Source organism: Polypterus senegalus, chromosome 17, assembly GCF_016835505.1.
Source record: "Polypterus senegalus isolate Bchr_013 chromosome 17, ASM1683550v1, whole genome shotgun sequence".
Classification (NCBI taxonomy): domain Eukaryota; kingdom Metazoa; phylum Chordata; class Cladistia; order Polypteriformes; family Polypteridae; genus Polypterus; species Polypterus senegalus.
Genome location: NC_053170.1, coordinates 86,788,151 through 86,808,583, shown reverse-complemented (window position 1 = coordinate 86,808,583; position 20,433 = coordinate 86,788,151). Strand labels below are relative to the sequence as shown.

At 40.8% G+C, this 20,433-nt stretch overlaps 1 protein-coding gene across 1 annotated transcript in view; it reads left to right on the top strand.

Moving 5' to 3' along the window:
• Window positions 1-2,144: 2,144 nt before the first annotated feature.
• Window positions 2,145-20,433, top strand: part of LOC120518208 (butyrophilin-like protein 10) — a 28,506-nt gene continuing 10,217 nt past the window's right edge. Inside the window, exons 1-4 of the mRNA XM_039740872.1 lie at window positions 2,145-2,421; window positions 10,479-10,571; window positions 13,316-13,660; window positions 19,308-19,607. Of these exons, the coding sequence (XP_039596806.1) occupies window positions 10,505-10,571; window positions 13,316-13,660; window positions 19,308-19,607 (712 nt within the window). The 5' untranslated portion in view covers window positions 2,145-2,421; window positions 10,479-10,504. The remainder of the gene's footprint in view (window positions 2,422-10,478; window positions 10,572-13,315; window positions 13,661-19,307; window positions 19,608-20,433) is intronic.

The following is a 20,433-nucleotide window of genomic DNA, read 5'->3' as shown; positions in this document are numbered from 1 at the left end:
ATCTATCTATCTATCATATAGTGCCTTTTACATCTATCTATCATATAGTACCTTTAATATCTATCTATCTATCTATCTATCATATAGTACCTTTAATATCTATCTATCTATCTATCATATAGTGCCTTTCACATCTATGTAATCCTGCCAGCTACGCTAAATTATCTATCTATCTATCTATCTATCATATAGTGCCTTTTACATCTATCATATAATACCTTTAATATCTATCTATCATATAGTACCTTTCATATCTATCTATCTATTTATTTATCTATTGTGGAAGTTCAGCCCCGACACAGACAGGCATAGTGAAACACAAGTCCCAAGCACACGTTTTATTTGCTTTTCTTTCCTTTACAAAGCACCAAATGCCCACAAGTATTACTCGATCTCTTTTTCTCTTTCTTCCTTCTGTTTCTTCTGCCACCTTCACTCCTCCACACAAGCTCTGTCCTCCACCTCCCAACGCCGTCTCCCTGAATGGAGTGAGATGGCCCATTTTATATTGTACCAGGAAGGGCTCTTCCATTATCTTCTGGCAGCACTCCCGGGTGTGGCGAAAGTGCTGCCGTCCATGACTCCGCAATCGTTCAGACACCCCCTTCCAAGCTCCAATCCTGTGGCCCTGATTCAAACCAGGGGTGCTGCCCTCGCATGTTCCGAGGAAAGTTTTGTCTCTCTCCCAGTCCTTCCATCTTCAAGGCGCCCCAACTGGGCAAGAGCCCCAGTTGTCCGCCACACTATCTTGTATATAGTGCCTTTCCTATCTATCTATCTATCTATCTATCTATCTATCTATCTATCTATCTGTGTGTCTGTCTGTCTGTCTGTCTCTCTGTATATATATATATGTCTTGAGAGCTTATGATGCAATACTGTACACATAATGTGAATCAAAAATTGGAGATGTTGACTAGCTGAGCCATGTAAACCTTTGTGTCCTTCACACAGAGTTCAGATATTACAATGTCACAAAAAAGACCTGCTCACAAATTCAAAATGTAATTTTCAATTATTTGAAGCTCAAATATTAGATCAGCTTAGCAGTGATAAATTAAAAATAAAGGTACAAGTTGTTGCTGTACTTTCAAAAGTATGACAACTATACCACTGGCATGGCTATGATAATTGTACTCTTATAACGGCATACAGCTCTTTAAAGGGTACAAACTGAGGTACAATCACTGAGGTATCTCACAATTGCTGTAAGTCAACTTGAATAACAGTGCCAGCCAAATAAATAAATGCAATGGTACAAAAATGTTCTAGTTATTTCAATGTAAAAATACTTTACGACATAACAGCCAATTTAGGGTTTTTGCAATCATTTATTAGCAATATTGTAATCTTTTTAGTTAGCCAATAAAAGATGTCATTTTGCTTGGCTTTTATCTACAACCTGGATTACATGTACTACAATCTTATAATAAAAAGCTGTATTTTACTTACAAGAAGAAACAGACTTGAATCCAGAAATATGCTGCGATTGTTTTTAATTAACAATAATTAAAAGCAATTTCAGAGTATCTTATTGGCATCTTTTGCTAGTTGTTTACTGTAAATACCATTTATTTGTTATGGTTAGTGCCTATTTAAGTCTCAGAACCTTAGCATTACGTACTGTTTTCTCAAGATTCTTTAAGAAAACTTGGCTTCCTGAACAATGGTCCCTTCCTTCTAAATCCACCCCGGATGTGCATACTGGATTAATTGTCATTTCGAAACTGTCAGAATTGAAGAATTTGTGAGTGTTTACATAGGTGGGCTCTGCGATGCACAGGTGCCTAGTAAGTAAGGTGCTCCCCTCAACCCCTCATGGAAAAATAGGTTTAAAAATGGGTGGATGGAAGTTCAAAAACAGAAACAGGCTCAAAGCAAAAAGTTACCAAAGAGGTAGCAAAAAGTAAGAAAAGGAATATTTGATCCAAACGTTCCCTAAAAACTGACTGGTGTGTGCAAGTGTGTGCTGCAATGAGACGGCTTAATCCAGCCGTCCGACCAAAATGGGAACACCGGTGTTCTACTTGGTAAAAGATTTTAAAGGCAGACCGTAGATAAAACGGTGGTCCTGACGTCAGAAATAAAGTATGCTAACACGGAAAAACTACACAGCTTGCAGAGACAGAGCCGAGCACCAGTTTATTTACCCTGCCAGTCAACCCGAACGCTACTACCAGCTAACGCGCAAGCGCAGATTACAAAGGAAAATGAAACTAAATTGAAGAATCGCTGTAGCCTAGAAGACGACTTGGTCAAGTTAAAAAAGAAACGACGTAGAGTCGGAGATTTGTTTCACTTCTACTTAATCGTTCGTGTCACGTACGGCAGGCTATCTGTGATCTCCGGGACTTTCCGACAGACACAAAAGACGAGGGCAGCGAGGCAAAGACGTCACAGACCCGCGGGCACCTGGTTTGGGTAAGCACACTTGGTCGTCCGCCGTATATTTCGGGGCCTTCTTTTCTCGATATCGTTTACAGATTGAAAGCATATGAAACAAAGGGGATATTCAATCCGTCGTAAGGTGGGGCTGTGTGCGAACTGGAGTATGTACTGGGAGCTCTAATGGTGGGCGACATGAGAAGATGGCAGTATGTGTAGTGGGCAGTAGCTGAAGGCTGATTGATTTATGTAGCGAGGGTCAAAGGAAAGTGAACTACATGTCCGTGGCAGTATCTGTAATTGACATTTGTACGATTTGTTTGGAAGTACATTTTGGAACTACCTGTACCGAGCCATGCCTGCAAAGTTTTTTATTTTTTTATTTTTATTTATGTAGTGTTATGGATTAATGAAAAAAAAAGGTTGGCAGTATGCCATCTTTGTGCCAATGAGAGTTTGGCACTTGGCCTCTTGTTTATTGACTTTGACAATTTGTGGAGAAAATCTGAAACACGGTAAAGTAGTGATATGAAACACAAAAAGTGATCAGGTAGCTGGTATTTATAAAATGGAGTGAAAACAGATGGTGAAGCAAAAAAAAAACCCAAAACTTTTACATACAGCGCTGACAGCAGTCGAGTAGCACGCCAGTCCCAGCCAAAGGCCGCCACGCCAGCTTTACTTTCAGTTTACCTTTCCATAAAGACACACTACATACTGTATTAAGAAATCAAAACCTTACCGACTTTTTTTTTCCATAGAACTCAATAGATATAAAAAAGACAGATAGATAGAACAGGGGTTCTCAACGTCGGTCCTGGGGGCCCACTGTGCTTTCAGGTTTTTGTTCCAGTCAGATTCATAATCCTGGTAACACACATCTCAATTAATTAAATGCTATTTTTTTCTCTTCTCTTATTCTACATTAAGAAAGTACTGCAGCATGTTTTACATTTATAAGACATTTAGGAATATTTTTCCATTTTTGCTAGAGATTTAAATGCTTAATTCCTTTTTGTTGATTTCATTATATTTTACCCTTTCTCTGTGCAGTTTGCTTCCTTCATTGTATCTTAATAATGACAATCAGCAGAGCAGACAGCCAGGCAAACAACACTGAATAATCAAAGGCTGCAACTACTTCAGCAGTATACCCACTAATTAGAAAATAATGAATTAATTAAACAATCAGAACACCGGAAAAAAATAGAATGAAAATCAAGATGAAAATATTGTTAAAAAGAAAAAAAATACATTATTCCCATAAAACTGCTTGGTACATTTATTTATTTATATATATATATACACACTAGCAGATTAACCAGTGGCTTCGCTCACTGAGTGGAAGGGAAAAGTTTGTGGCTCTCATGAGGCAATGGCCTTAATGACCCAATTCTTTAATAGATTTGCCCCCGTATTTTATATGTCGGCATAAAGCCAGACTCCTCGGTAGCAGCCGTGGTGAAAAACGATGTCATCTGAAAACACGAATTGTATTTCCTAATGTTCTGTAGAAAATGAGTTGAATGTGGATTTGTGCCAGAAATAAGAGACAACAACGGTTCAGGTGGATGGCTTAAAGGTGTTAATTTCACCTTACCGTCTGAACAACACATCCCACGTGATTCAAATGTAACCCTCTGTGCTTGGCAGTACTCGCACATGATGTCCATTTCTCCTATTGTCAGTTTTGGATGTAGGCAATAATCTTTTTCAATGTTCTAATTGAATCCCTCCATATACAGACCCTGACGCCTGTGTGACGTGGTAGCCTGTGAATACTGCATCCGTTGAATTCGATTCTGTTTAGCACGTTGTTCGGGTGTTTGTGAGGCCGTCAATTGTGATTGTCATATATGCTGATCAGTGAGCCTGCAAGCCTTCTCTCTCGATCTGCTTCTGTCTCACTTTCTCTGTGTAACGTGACTGTTGTGGTCATACGTAATTTCTGTTTCAAACGCGAGTGCATTATAATATGTTCTGTGGTCATACGTAATTTCCGTTTCAAACGCGAAAAGAATTTTATATGTACAGTGGAACCTCGGTTTGCAAGTAACTTGGTTTACGAGTGTTTTGCAAGATGAGCTAAATTTTTTAATACATTTTGACTTGATAAACGAGCGATGTCTTACAATACGAATAGTATGGATACACTTTATCTGCTGAGTGTTATGTGATCACAACTGAGCAGATTGTTTGCATGTCTCTCTCTCGCTTGCGCGTGCGTCTCTCTCTCTCTCTCTCTCTATCTCTCACTCACTTCTCTATCTCTCACTCACTTCTCTCTCTTTCTCTCTCTCACTCATTTCTCTATCTCTCACTCACTTCTCTCTCTCTCTCTATCTCTCGCTCGCTTCTCTCTCTTTCTCTCTCTCCTTATCTCGCTTGCGCGTGCGTCTCTCTCTCTCTCGGGCAATCGTCTCCTATTCTCCGTCTGAGTCTGCGTGCCTCACTCATATAGTCAACATCCGTACGAGCGTATACTGTTTACTACAGCATTGCGACTGTGTGTGTGTGTGCGCGCGCACGCATGTGGGTACTGTGATGTGCGAGTCCCCGTCTTGCGCCCCAAAACACGAAGCTGAGTCTCAGTACTTTAACAACACCAGCTTTATTCAGCTTGAAACAGCAACAGCGCGGTTATTTATTGTAGCGGGATCTTTATAATGTTCCTTGTATCACCCATCGACAGCAGGCACTTACAGCATGTCTGCGATCTTTTTGGATACACTTATATGGCGAACTGCTACAGCACTGGGAGACTGCGATTGCTTTGGGACATTCTTCGTGTGTCGTCCCGTTGGGTGGAATGCCACAAGAGTTTAGAAACTCACTCACACCAGCCATGATTCTTTTTAAAGGTAAAGTGCAGGTTAATTTGTTTCATGTATTTTTACTTTATATTTTGTATTAATAATTTTTATATGAATAGTTTTGGGTTGTGGAACGAATCATCTGAGTTTCTATTATTTCTTATGGGGAAATTCACTTTGATATACGAGTGCTTTGGATTGCGAGCACGTTTCTGTATAGGTATTTTTTTTTTTTTTACCAAACAGTTTTCTAATTTCTACAGTTTTCCCACAACACAAAAATCTGGCAAATAACAGTTCACTTAAGTAGCCCAGGAGTCTAATTAAAAATTGAAGCTGGTTAGAACAAAAACCTGCAGCCACAGTGGGCCCCCAGAACCGACGTTGAGAACCCCTGAGATAGAATATCAAAGGCACTATATAACAGATAGATAGGTAGAAACTTTATTAATCCCAAAATTAGTTGCAGGTTTAGAGCAGCAGAATACAATGGCACACGATATATATGTAGCAAGAATTATGAAAATCTTAAGTATTCTAACAAATCAAATTCTATCACGTGCAAATTATAAATACAGTGAAATGCCTAGTTGCTCAACTCCTATGACTGTGGCTTGAGGCGAATATTAAAGGGACAATAACAATATGTAGCTTTATAAATTCAAACATTATTAACAGAATTATAAATATGTAATAAATAAAATGAACTAATAATAATTAACAAGGTACAAATACACATATAGCAAAAATTATCTATAAGTAAATTAACAAAATGTTGGCATTGACTAAGTGTAAAGTGATTAGAATTGCACATACAGTACTTCTAAATTACAGTATCACAGTACAGGATTTTGTCATTGGTACAGTTTATTGCGCATAATGTTATTGTCAGTTAAGATGTCTGCTGGACCAGTTCCGTACCATTTAGCACACAGGAAACGAGACCACCGCAGCCTTGGGGTGACTCTTTATTGAACCTGACGGCTGAGGGTAGAAGCAATCTGACATGGCACTCCTTGGAGCATCACGGTGGTCTCCGTCTGTTATTGAAGGTGCTCCTCTTTTAGCCAAAACCTCTTGCAGGGGGTGGGCGTCACTGTCCGGGGTAGTAAGCACCTTCCTGAGTGACCTCTGTTCTACCACATCATCCAGTGAGTCCATCCTGATTCCCTTTTTAATCCGTTTATTTAGTCTGTTGACATCGCCTGCACTTATGCCATTTTGCCAGCGCACTACCGCATAGAAAACTGCACTGGCCAGTCCACAACCATGTGACAGTGCCCTGCATACGCCAAACAATCTCAGCTTCCTCAGTAAATAAAGGTGGCTCTTGTATATGTTGCAATTATCACTCCAGAAGACACTGAGTGGTGTGTGACGGTGCAATGTGGGGTCAAATTACCCGCATTTTGACGGGTTGATCTGATTTCAATGGGCTCCTTCTGTACCTGGAACTGCACCAAAGTGGGTGCTTCATGGTCCTTTAGATTCGTCCAAGCAGTTGTAAAGTTGACGGCACAAAGCTGGGACTGTACACTCAAAGGCACATCCTTTCATAGCAGTCCCAAAAATGTACTTACTTTTCAAATTTAGACGATGAGCTTTTGTTTGCTAAATTCTGGGGATTTCACATGTGTTTCTATGAATGACTAAAGGAAGTTTTTTTATGTATTTTTTTTCCCGTCTGGTAGTGGATTTTGCGTACCGTTTTGTGCTGTTTCTGCTCTGTGTTGGCACAGGCTAAAAAACAGCCTGGTTGTAGGTAACTTCATGGATTTCCAGGAAAAACAGAAACCAAACCGAACTGGATTGTATATACATATTGTATAATCTTGTAGACGTAATTCAGTTAGGGAATTTAGGGGCTGGAGTCTACTGTGGCCGCACTAAGTGCAAGGCAGAAACCATCCCTGGACAGGGCGCCACTCACACTCACACCACACTGGGGCCAGTTTAGTTAACCAAGTGTGTTTATATGCTTTACTTTGAAAATGTGGGACTAGTTGTATCTAACTATCTAACTGTAATTGTAGTAACATTAAAGACACAGAACAAGGACAGTCTTAATGAGGAAGAAACCTAAAATAATAAAAAAGAAATCTGAGGAGAAGGAGTTAATTACTGCATTGGAACTAAATGCTCTCAGAAATGTTCTAGGAATATTGCCACATTTCTGAGGAAATTGAAAACTACTTTGGTAGTCTGCACTTGGTAGACTGTCAGACTGAAAACATAGAAATGTATCTGATTGCACAGCAAGCTCAACTAATGACAGGAAGAGAATTTCTCATGATTTTCTGGCTGCCATTAAAGCTAACGCTTAACTTAAAATTTACAAAAGTTGAACTTGTCTAAGACAAAAGATGTAATCTTTAGTGAAAGCAAGATACTTCTTTGGAACCATAATAAATTACCTACCTACCTACCTACCTACCTACCTACATAAGTTACAACAGTCTTAAAAATTGTATAGTAAATTAGAGTTAATAAAATTAGCTCCAGGCATTCTCTGATTTCAGAGGTCAGTGTAATTATAGTCCGTGTCTGACGTGTTGGTCTAATCAAAGAAAAATTAAAGGACTGCTGCAGCCACTAATTTAGTTCTGTGTAGACCTTATTAAAAAAAAAAAACAAACAAACGAAGATCTGGTAGAATGCAAACTTTGCTGGGGAAATTCAGCATTTCGTAAGTCACATATAGTAATTTGGAAGGGAAGAACCTAGCAGAAATTCCTTGTTCTTAGCCAAAATCAACGTACAGTAGCTGGCTGTGTCCTTGTACAATTTTGTTGTTATGCGAGATGTGCAAAGCAAACAGCAGCACTTATCAGAAATAAGATCACAGAGTTATTAACTCTGCGACAGTAGACGGATTTCAAAGTTAAAAGTGCTTACTGTTGACGTAACTGTCAGGAGTATACGTGTGGCTGTTATCAGAGAGGACTTTTTATTGTAGGACTCCTAAACTATTAGTGCTTTTGTCTTCAGCCAGAAGTTATTTTTAAAAAAAAAAAAATGAAACTTGTATTTCTACTCGAGAGGTGTTGTGTTTGTTAAGTCACCAGCAGTGGCAATCAGGAAGTAATATTTTTAAAATAATGCCTTGAAAGTTCTATCTGTCTATCATAAAGTAAGTGCCTTTTGTATCTATCTATCTATCTATCTATCTATCTATCTATCTATCTATCTATCTATCTATCTATCTATCTATCTATCTATCTATCTATCTATCTATCTATCTATCTATCTATCTACAGTAATGTATTCAAACAGTCACAACCTAGACTCCCAGTAATTTCTAATTGTCCATTTGGGTTAGTAACTTTTTTATGTCTTTTTAATTTAAGCAGAGCTCTTACACTTTTTCCTCAATAACTAGAGATGCCTCTCAGCATTTATCCAGAAGGATTTTACTCCCTCGCTCCGGGACTGAATGACTGTTATTAATCTTTAAAACTGTTGTGGAGGGTCTTGTTTTAGGGTTCCTGGATGTTGTTCTTGGACATGGCTCTGTACTTGTTTCTTTCTAATAAATATGTTGTCTTATTTCCGACTACAGGCCCAACTAGGTTGTGGTCATCTTCTGCTGATATCAAGGTGGGGGATTTTTCACAGCATTTGACTCATTCTCAGGAGAAGCTTGCCAAGTTGTTTGGTCTAGAAAGAGAAACAGAGAGGCTTTGCAGCATCACTAGGTTTGGCAGGCACTGTCTTTGAATATCCGGTGTTCTTTTGGTCTCTGGAGATAGAAGGATGAGAAAATGTAGACTTTACTTGATCAATCTGTTGTTGAGTTTGCAATGTGGCTACCTCAGTATTGTCTTCTTCTTGTCTTTGGACAAAGCATGCTTTCCATGGCTGTCCATGAATCGTATTACTTTTCCTTGTGGGCACCGAGTGTCCTATTTATTTTTAGTGAAATTATAGCTTTGGCCTTACTTGTTCAAAGGATAGCTCAGGCTGAGTTGCATTAATGTTAAAAATGAGGATAGTGAACTGGAGAAGAGAAGCGCAAATCCCCAGGAGTGGTCTAATTGTGTTTACATCTAGAATTGCACACATCTGACTTCAAACCGTGAGGTCACGTGCTTATGTCCCTTATCCTGGCCATGCCATCTTGTCTTTTCATTAACAGCAAAGACAGCCGTGAGCTTTGCTTTGAGGATAAGAATGAGAGATGGTTTTTGTTGCAGGGATTGCCCATGTGAAATCCTCTCCTCAATTATAAGTAGATGGATCTTACAAATAACTTTTCAATGTCTCAAATAATGAAAGCAACACTTTATAAGTTGAGCATCCCTAACCAAAAATTTCAAAATTTTCCAAAATCCGAAACTATTTGAGGACTGACACGATGCCACAAGTCCAAAATTCTACACCTCACCAATGTTCCTTCTAATTTTTTATTTTTTTTTTCCTGGCGAGTGAATGTGAATAACGCATGAGGTGGTACACACCGTTTACTTTCAGTTTCTTCAATTCCCCCTTGAAGTTTCGAGTGGTGTGAAGCAACAATAGAAAAATTAAGGACTAGAATCTCAGAATTGCCTTGCCAGTTTTGATTGAAATTTCCTGATGTTATTAGAAAAAAGAATATTAGACGATCCTTGTTTTTTATCTGATAATATTTATTAATTTTATGCTAACTTACATGCTCTTGGCTGCACTGAGAGTACATTTTATGCAAATGAAGGATGCGGCAGAAGTGATTGACGGGCTACGCAAATAGCACCAGTAACCAATAGGGTGGACAGAGGGCTGAAAACAGTGTTGTGTCCCAGACAGGAAAAAAGAGACATGATCACGTTAAATAATGAAAAGAGAAAGTTTGGAGAAGCTCAAGGAAGAAGCAAAGCTTAATGGTTAGCAAGTGCTGTTTTTTGCTGTTAACTACCGACACTCTTACATGTGAATTGGCTCTCAACTTGGTGTTCCATTTTGCTCCATTGACCCCCAGCTCACTGGTTGCCGGTACTGAAAACTGATCACCATAATCCTCCATACCACAGACTTTCATTATGGTGCTGTAAATTACAAAGGACAAAATGTCAGTCTTAGATAGTGGCACTTAAATTTCTAATGGGGAAGCCACAGAAATTGTCAAGATCTTGTGAAAGGACCAGCATTTTTAATCAGAAGCGAAGAGAATAGAAGGGAGCAATGGTGGGCATCTGTATCCTGAGTAACAGATGTCAAAGAGAATGCTGGGAAAATGCAGGTGTGCTCTAATGCCAGACTAGTTAGCCTTTCTTAATCGATTTCTTCCTCTTCTCTTTGCAGTGTGCTGGTTGAAGGAAGAGACAAACATGGCCACCTGCATTAAGTTCACCTTTACACTAATGACAATTGTCACACTGGCAAGAGGAAGCTCAGGTAAGTGTCTCTGATCCGTGCAAACCACTTTGCTGTAGCATCTGACCTGAACCAAATAGGCAAAGTAAATTAAGAGTCAACAACGATTTACATTGTGGGCCAGCATCTCGCTTACGTTTTGAATCCTCCTGCAAGTTAAAGCACTTCATAGAGGGCAGGGTCATAGAACGTTTACTCATTTATTTGTTTGGCAGATGCTTTTATCCAAAGTGACTTAGATAGATAGATAGATAGATACTTATCAAGGAGGTCAACATAATGAAGTAAACATCAGCCTGAGGGACTGTCTGGGAACAAGTGTAACACACAACTGAAGAGCTCAGAACAAAACACAAGCGAGTTATGATTCCCAGGTTACAAAAACCTAATAGCTCAGTTAGACAGAAATTCACCCATAAAAGTCTTCAAACGTTGATTTACCATATTGAGGGGGTCAGAATTTCATTTGGATGTTGGAAGCTCATTCCACCAGTTAGGAGCTACACATGAGGAGTCTGGATTGAGATTTGATGCTGTGCAAAGCAGGCATCACCAGATGCTGTTCATTAGTAGACATGAGGGGCCGAGAAGGAGCATAGTACTGCACAAGTGTCTCCATATACGTGTATATATATAGGTGCTGACACATTGACTACTTTGTAGGCAAGCATCAGGGATTTCAACTTAATACATGCCACTACAGGGAGCTAAAGTGGTGATCTGAAAAGAGAAGTGACGTGCCTGCCTCGGCTGGTTAAGCACAAGATGTGCCACTGCATTTTAAATCATCAGTAGCCGCCTGATAGCGCATGCTGTTTACTCCTGGTACTTCTGCCAGCAGAGAGCTGTAACAGTCTGGATGTGACAAAAACAGGAGTTGTGCTGCATACTCTGTCAGATATGGTCTTATCTTACGGATACTGTTGTACAGAGTGAATCTTTCAGGAGTGAACTGGCATTATAGGACTGGAAGTGGAAGGGGTGGAGCCTTCTCTGGGCATATGGGCGGAGTTAGGCATCCTCATTGGGTGTCTTTTTCTGGCAGCAGAGGAGGACAAAGAAGGTAATATTAGCATTAATGACCCCTCTTGTTCCGGAGGGGGATGAACTCACTTCACCAGGGTCAGGAAGGTGGTCCCGAGGCGTGCAAGACTGACGATATCTGAAAACAAAAGATACTTTTACTACTCGAAAGCACTGTCCTTTTCTTATCACATTCTGAACAACGCCATCTCCATCAGCTATAGAAAAAAATCACTTCATCATTTTAACTTTTTTTTTTTTTTTACTATTTCCTGTTTGTTTTTTTTAACTTCAAAAGGTGTATAATATTGATCATATATTGGTATTGTAAACTCAATGGCAATATGCAGATTGACAACAGTGTTTCCATTTTCAAAAATGCAAGGCAATGCACTAATAACAAATGTATTGTGATCATTTTACTTTGGTATTGTGTATGCTGTATTAATCCCTGAGGGGATATCTCAGATTTATTGTCACATATGGTGGACACAGTAAAATGAAGCAGACATGTAGCCATGATTAATTACTAATACTAGGGGGCTTTGCTTGCCGACCCCCCGGCCTGTGCTATGCGCCAGTAACTTCATGTCTCTACTGCTTGCGTATGTGGATTTCACTTTCACCAAACAACAAATCTTTTAATTCTCGCGGATACGCCTCTTCATTGAGAAGAAACACTATTTTTCCCCAATGGCAACACGAATTAGACGATCTATAAGTTTCCAACTTAAAGTTTAAAGCCGAACAATATCTACATACTTCTGTCATATCACCTATGCCCATATATTCAATCTCTTTTTGCTGTTCCCTTATTCCACAGAGTAATAATTTCCATTTGTTTGTGCTAATGTGATCTTTACTATCAGTTTTTTTTAAGACTTTCGAATTTTAGTATTTTCATAATCTCTAACCTGCTCTGCGCGCCAACGTTTTTTAACCTCTTTACGACGTTCTACTTTGTCTTCTACACTTTGTCTTTTATTTACGACCCCACTTGGAGCTGAGAGTGCAGGAATTGTGTCTGACAATGGCATTCGTACGAATGAGAAGTGATTGGACCGTGGTGATACTTGTCAAAATCTCTCGTCTCGCGGGACCTGAAATTATCTCTCGCAGGAGTTGATATTATCTCCGAGAAAGTCTCGTCCCAGGATTTTCATTTTATAATAGAGAGCTATAATGTGTACAGAGGCCCAGGTTAGTTGAACATTTCACCCATGCTGGTAATTTGTTGAAGGTTAAATGCTGCCAGAATCAAAACAGCAGTGTTACTTCTTTCATATAGCACTTGACACAGAGTACTTCATATGTATCACTAGCTTTTAATGTGGCTTTTGTGGACACATGCCTTGTTGTAAAAGGGTACATTTTGTTATTTTTTAAAATTGCATCTGTGGCTTGAGGGGCCAATCCAGAATCCCAGGTTTAAATGAAATCCCCAATCATTTTGTATATGATGATGATTATCTTTAATGTTCTTTGATTTTTCTACTACATCTTCAAAGATGTTTGTGTTAGGTGAAGTGGTGATTCCAAATTGGCCTGGTATGAGTATGATTGAGAGCATGAATAAGTTCTGTGATCAACTTGCGCCCTACCGTGGGTTGGTTTCTGCTTTGCGCCAACTGCTGGCAGGCTAGGCTCTAACGTGACCTAGGATTGGATTAAATGGGTTCCAGAATTGTTTTGTTATCTGTGTCTTTATTAAACCTAAAGCATGCTGTTAATCTTGTTTGCAGGTTTTGCTGTTTTGGATTGCGCCTCTGAAGTGGATGGCACTTTTAGCAAGGACACTGTACTGAACTGCACAATTCGTTTTAACGGTAATATTGAAGTGAGCAAGGTAATATGGAAGAAAAAAGACTCCACAGACTCTAGAGACGTTCTACTTTTACAGTATGATATCGAAAATGCACCAAATTCAGGAGAATCTCGAGTACAATTTGCCACCTCTTTCTGGAAAGAGAGAGGGGATCTGTCCCTGCGCCTGAGCAACACCCGCATCTTCGATGAGGGCACTTATACCTGCATAGTGGCATGCAATGCAGGCATCGAGAAGAAGGAAATACGCCTGCGAGTCACAGGTGAGTATAGAAGTATGGAACACGTTTACATTTTGTAATTGAAAAAGTAGGAAGTAACTGCAAACTAGCAGACAGTAATACTGAAACAAAAAGTATCAGATGCCGAGTACAAATTAAAATTAGCTGCAAAATATTTTCAGCTCAGTTGAACTAATGCAATGCGTCAGCTTTTTTGAAGTGGTTAAACACAAAATATTCAATGAAAGTTAATGTAGTGTTTTTCCAAATTCCCTACATGATATAGTCAATCAGAAATCATATTATGTTCAGCCGGAAGTGGTCTACCATAATCACAACTTTTTCAGGAAGCCAAGCTTTTGAAAAAAACGTGTTGTTCAATGAATCCTCAAGGTGACGAGACCCATCAAGTGCAGTTGTCACAGTTTAGTAAACAGGGCTCAACACGTAGACATTAGGCCTCAAAGTCAGAACACACAACCGAACCATCCGGAGCACAGAAAGTAGAGCCATCCACAAATCTGTTTTAGGCTGTGGGATAGAGTTCAGATCTGGATTTGATATGAAGATGTGAGCGTTATGATCGTGTAGTTCACCATCCATTGCAGCTGCCAACAGAATAGCTCCTGTGGACCACCAGGGTGCTCCAGCTGCCCCAAACACGTCAGACACAGGGACAAGTGTTGCACAGCACACATTATTTATAGTGAGAGAGGCTTTCTTTATGTTTCCGCACAAATGCAGAGCAGTACACAGTCCACAGTAGCAAGCATTTTGGCTCATTTTGCCTCCACTCCTCCTCTGGCAAGCTTCATCCTCTTCCACCTGGCTCTGGCTTCCTTGCCTTCAATGATGGTGTTCGTCTGATCCCTTACCATCTTCAGACCATGCCTGTGCTGTCTTTTCCCCATTTGGTGTTTCCGTGCCTCGGCAGCTCAGTGTATGCTGCTGCGCTGTCCTCATGTTCTGTGCTGTGTCTCGGGGTTGGCCCACAAGATATTTTTTTAAAATGGGTCTCCTCCCAGTAGATGGCCAGGAGGTCCCATCTGGGATGCCACGTGTGGACCACTAGGGGGTGTACAGCTCCCCAAACCTCAGACACAACAGCCACAGAAACACAAGTCCAGCACAGCCCACGTTTATAGTGGGGAAGCCCCCTTTTATAGGGTACCCGGAAGTACTCCACGTGCTCCATGACCTAACTCTGGTAGCACATCCTGGTGTGGCAGAAGAGCTGCAACCAAGAGCTCCACAGGTACCCCCTCGTGGTGGACACGGGCCCCAGCAGGATTGAGCTTCCATGCTCCAAACCTGTGGCCCCACTGCAAGCCAGGGAGGCTGCCCTCTAGTGTTCTGGAGGAGGTAATGCCCCGAATATTCTCTCTTCCCCGGTCCTTCCATTATAGGGGCGGTCCCGGCCATCCACCACACCATGTTAAGGTTACATTGCATGTTCAGTGTTTCATTTTAAACCCATATGCTAAACAGACAGAGTTTCACTCTTTGCATGTCGGGTCAGAAATATGAGTCAAAAAACTTACCAAACTGAAAGGCAGGCAGTGTGGCGTAGTGGTGAACGTTCTCGAGGTCCTAAAATTGTGAGTTCAAATCCCACCAAAGACACTGTGTGAGCATGCGCAAGTCATTTCACCTGCCTGTTCTCAAATTGATAACACAAAAGAAAGATAGGAAATCGTAATAAGACAATTGTTAAGTGACAGAAGATGTGTAGTGATGTGAATAAGGAGAATAAATAATGAATGTAGAACCTGAAGAGAGAAATCCTAAAGGTCTGTAGCCACAGGGAATCCCCAGGACCGAGTTTGGGAACCACTGCTCTACAATTGAGCTAATAACTAAACATTCAATTAGCCTTCTTGGTCACGTCTGTACACCATCTTAATGTAGGTAGTCATGAGTCTACTAAAACTCTTAGGCCCTTCTCATAAGTTATATTTTCAAGTTTCAGACATCCCATTATGTATTTAAATCTAACCTTTCTACTTCCAACATGTAATACATTATATTTCCTTACATTAAATTTCATCTGCCACAAATCTGCCCATAGCCTGTATTCTTGCCAAGCCCCTGTTTAACAGTTTAGCTATTTCAACGTGACGTTACCTGCTTTATTTCTTACAACAGTGTTGTTATGAGCTGTTAACACAAAGCAAAATGCTGCCTAGTGTTGTTTCAAAGGGCAGTGCTCTGGCACAAATACTTCACGTGATATAATGTTAAGAAACATTGCTCATGATAGTTTGGTTTGTTTACAGGTGCTATGGATGATGGTAAAGTAATCCTCAGGTTCAGATAAGTGTGCGTGACTCTAGTCTTTGCCAAAGTGCTTACTTTGCCAAACGTGCTATTCTTGTTTATCATTGTAGAAATAGAAAGCAAAAGCAATAAGCTTGGTATTGAAGTTCAAGACCACTCCTAGGAACAAAGGTCTAATGCGTGGCACTGCTTTGTACTCCATGTTTAGGTGATCGTGATAGCATCTCCTTCTCCGGCACGTAGACGGGTTTTATGATTGAGGTGGCTGAAGGGGTTACTGGTTAAACTGAAACTGCAGTTCATAATGAAACAGTAGATATAATAGTTCATTTCCAAAGAAGGTTTGATCATTACTTGCAAAGCTCAATAATTTTGATACCATCTTAATCTGGTGAGTCTCAACCAGTGGCTTATTTTGGTGACATTGATGATTAACCCGTCATAACACTTAAGTGAGGAATCTATCCATCCATCCATTATCCAACCTGCTATATCCTAACACAGGGTCACGGGAGCCAATCCCAGCCAACACAGGGTGCAAGGCAGGAACAAATCCCCGGGCGGGGCGCCAGCCCACTGCAGTGCACACCCACACACCAAGTACACCCTAGGAAAATTTAGGATCACCAGTGCACCTAACCTGCATGTCTTTGGACTGTGGGAGGAAACCCAGACAGACACGGGGAGGACAGGCAAACTCCACACAGAGAGGACCCGGGAAGCGAACCCAGGTCTCCTTACTGCGAGGCAGCAGCGCTACCACTGCGCCACCGTGCCACCGTGAGGAATCTAATGCTCCCTATTTACAGTGCTAGGAAGTGGTGCCCTGTTGCATATTGATTAACCCATTTCTGTAAGACTGTACTCTACATGTAGCAGCAGTGCTTTTATGAAGCTCGTAACTGTCTGCTTTGTTGAGGTAGGGTTCTAGGGTGACCCTATTCTCCTCTTAATACTCTTTATCATTTAGGCCTAAACAAAATTACCCAAAATCCCTACTGTAGCCCTTATATGTTATACTATCTTTTATATCAATGGAGTACTAGAACAGAGAAGAGAAAGAGTTACACATTTATTCATGTATTATACTTAATATGCCTAACATACAGTTAGGTCCATAAATATTTGGACAGAGGCAACTTTTTTTCTCATTTTGGATGCAGTTGAAGTGCAGACTTTCAGCTTTAATTCAGTGGGTTGAACAAAACGATTACATAAAAATGTGAGGCAACTAAAGTATTTTTTTAACACAATCCCTTCATTTCAGGGGCTCAAAAGTAATTGGACAATTGACTCAAAGGCTATTTCATGGGCAGGTGTGTTCAAGTCCGTCGTTATGTCTTATCAATTAAGCAGATAAAAGGCCTGGAGTTGATCTGAGGTGTGGTGCTTGCATGTGAAGATTTTACTGTGAACAGACAACATGCGGTCAAAGGAGCTCTCCATGCAGGTGAAAGAAGCCATCCTTAAGCTTAAGCAAAAAAAAAACATCTGAGAAATTGCTACAATATTACGAGTGGCAAAATCTACAGTTTGGTACATCCTGAGAAAGAAAGCAAGCACTGGTGAACTCAGCAACGCAAAAAGACCTGGATGTCCACGGAAGACAACAGTGGTGGATGATCGCAGAATCATTTCCATGGTGAAGAGAAACCCCTTCACAACAGCCCACCAAGAGAACAACACTCTCCAGGGGTCGTCGTATCGATATCCAAGTCTACCATAAAGAGAAGACTGCATGAAAGTAAATACAGAGGGTGCACTGCAAGGTGCAAGCCACTCATAAGCCTCAAGAATAGAAAGGCTAGATTGGACTTTGCTAAAGAACATCTAAAAAAGCCAGCACAGTTCTGGAAAAACATTCTTTGGAGAGATGAAACCAAGATCAACATCTACCAGAATGATGGCACGAAAAAAAGTATGGAGAAGGCGTGGAACAGCTCATTATCCAAAGCATAGCACATCATCTGTAAAACACGGTGGAGTCAGGCAGTGTGATGGCTTGGGCGTGCATGGCTGCCAGTGGCACTGGGACACTAGTGTTTATTGATGATGTGACACAGGACAGGAGCAGCAGAATGAATTCTGAGGTGTTCAGAGACATACTGTCTGCTCAAATCCAGCTAAATGATTGGGCGGCATTTCATGATACAGATGGACAATGACCCAAAACATACAGCCAAAGCAACCCAGGAGTTTATTAAAGCAAAGAAGTGGAAAATTCTTGAATGGCCAAGTCAGTCACCTGATCTTAACCCAATGAGCAGGAATTTCACTTGTTGAAGACTAAACTTCGGACAGAAAGGCCGCAACTGAAAGCCACTGCAGTAAAGGCCTGGCAGAGCATTAAAAAGGAGGAAATCCAGCATCTGGTGATGTCCATGAGTTCAAGACTTCAGGCTGGCATTGCCAGCAAAGGGTTTTCAACCAAGTATTAGAAATGAACATTTTACTTCCAGTTATTTAATTTGTCCAGTTACTTTTGAGCCCCTGAAATAAAGGGATTGTGTTAAAAAAATGCTGTAGTTGCCTTACATTTTTATGTAATCGTTTTGTTCACCCCACTGAATTAAAGCTGAAAGTCTGCACTTCAACTGCATCTGAGTTGTTTCATTTAAAATGCATTATGGTAATGTACAGAACCAAAATGAGAAAAAAGTTGTCTCTGTCCAAATATTTATGGACCTAACTGTAGCAGACTACAATGAGTTTTGGTAAAATAAGACCGCGTAACTAGCAGCTTATCTTGCCTCCATATGCTTACTACCAAGCAGCTCTCTGTCTTAGTATGCCGATCAGTCTCTGGTCTGACTTGGTCTTTGCTACTGCATGACTTTGAATGAAGAGAGAGGAGTGACCTGACCTCCACCATGGATGAAACGGTGGAGAGACAACTCCTCAGGGCGGAAAACGACAGAAGGAGCAAGAGCAGCATGGAAGTCTCCACGTATTGTGATTCTGTAACAACCGACCCACCTCCTGGGCCATTGTGGGGGTGCAGTTTTCACCAATGAAACAGCTCAGGCACAACCCAACCCCCAGTTCTCCAATTTCATGCAAACAAGAAAGAAAGGATATGTCAGAAATTAGCTTGTCCAACCTGCCTTCCAGTCCAGGCTTTCTTCCTAATTTGTTGGGTAACATCACAAAACCGCCATTCATTCAATAAACTGAAAAAGGAATGACAGTCCATATCAAGGGGAATCTAATTAGGTCTGCCATTACTCAAGGGTTTGGTTTCCTTCACGACTTTTGTTTTGTTTTTGTACGGTTCTGATTTGCTGATGGACTTCACTGGTTTCTGATTTTCCTGTTTAAATTTCCGTGCAGTATTCCCAGAGTGAAGACCAGTATATAAAAATCAAGTTGCAATAGTATTACAAACCAGTATTTTTGTGCCCCTTTATTTTAGCTCCGTATACAGACGTTAAAGTGGTGTCTCTGCCAGAGAAGGACATTACGGACGACACACGTGTTCGCCTGACTTGCAGAGCTTCACTGGGCTACCCAGAGACAACGATCGAGTGGAAGGATAGGTTTGGTGGCAGCTGGACAAAAAGCGCCGAGACAAACAGCGAGAAAACACAAGATGGCCGCTTCAGCATCGTTAGCATTCTTGAACTTAGAGCATCCTATGAGTCTCCCGCCTATTTCTGCATTGTAAAGGACCCCAGTGGAAAAGACTTGACCGAAGAATACACACTTCCATTTGGTAAGTCAAATGCCATGCAAGTGACAGTAAAATGTTTTCTGTGTGTCAGCCATGCCTTTCTTGTTCTGCCTTTAGTGGTTTATTCCTGTGTTGTCAGTCATCGTCCAACTCGCTATATCCTAACTACAGGGTCACAGGGGTCTGCTGGAGCCAATCCCAGCCAACACAGGGCGCAAGGCAGGAACAAATCCCTGGGCAGGGTGCCAGCCCACCGCAGTTCCTGTGTTGTCTTCGATAAAATATAAAAAAGACTAATCTGCACATTTTGTTGGATGTTGTAAAAATGTACAAGGAATGAGCCAAAACTTCATGACCGCTCCCACGTGAAGTGAATAGTACCATCTAATAGCGTAACAATGGCACATGTCAAAGTTAGGGATATCTTAGATGTTAAGCTGACATTAGGTACTTGTAGATGACATGTTGAATGCAGAAGAAATGGGCTGTAGGTGTTTTTAAGAAGAGGCAACTCGTCATGGCCAGACAACTGGGTCAGAGCATTTCTGAAATAGTAAGCTTTGTTGGGTACTCATGGGGAGTATCTTCCAACGGTGGTTCAAGGAGAGAAACGCCATGAACCATTGACAGTGTGTTGGGTGGCCAAGACTCTGATGCAAGAGGACAATAAAGGGTATCCCATCTGGTATGAACCAACAGAGAAGCTGCTATGGCACAAATCACAGATAATTTTAATGATGGTTATGGGGGTAATGTTTCACTACTGCATGTGGGACTGTGTAGCCAGTCAGAGTGCCCATGCTAACCTTAAATCTACTGTCAAAAGTGCCTACAATAAGTACACAAGCATCACAACTGGACTTTAGAT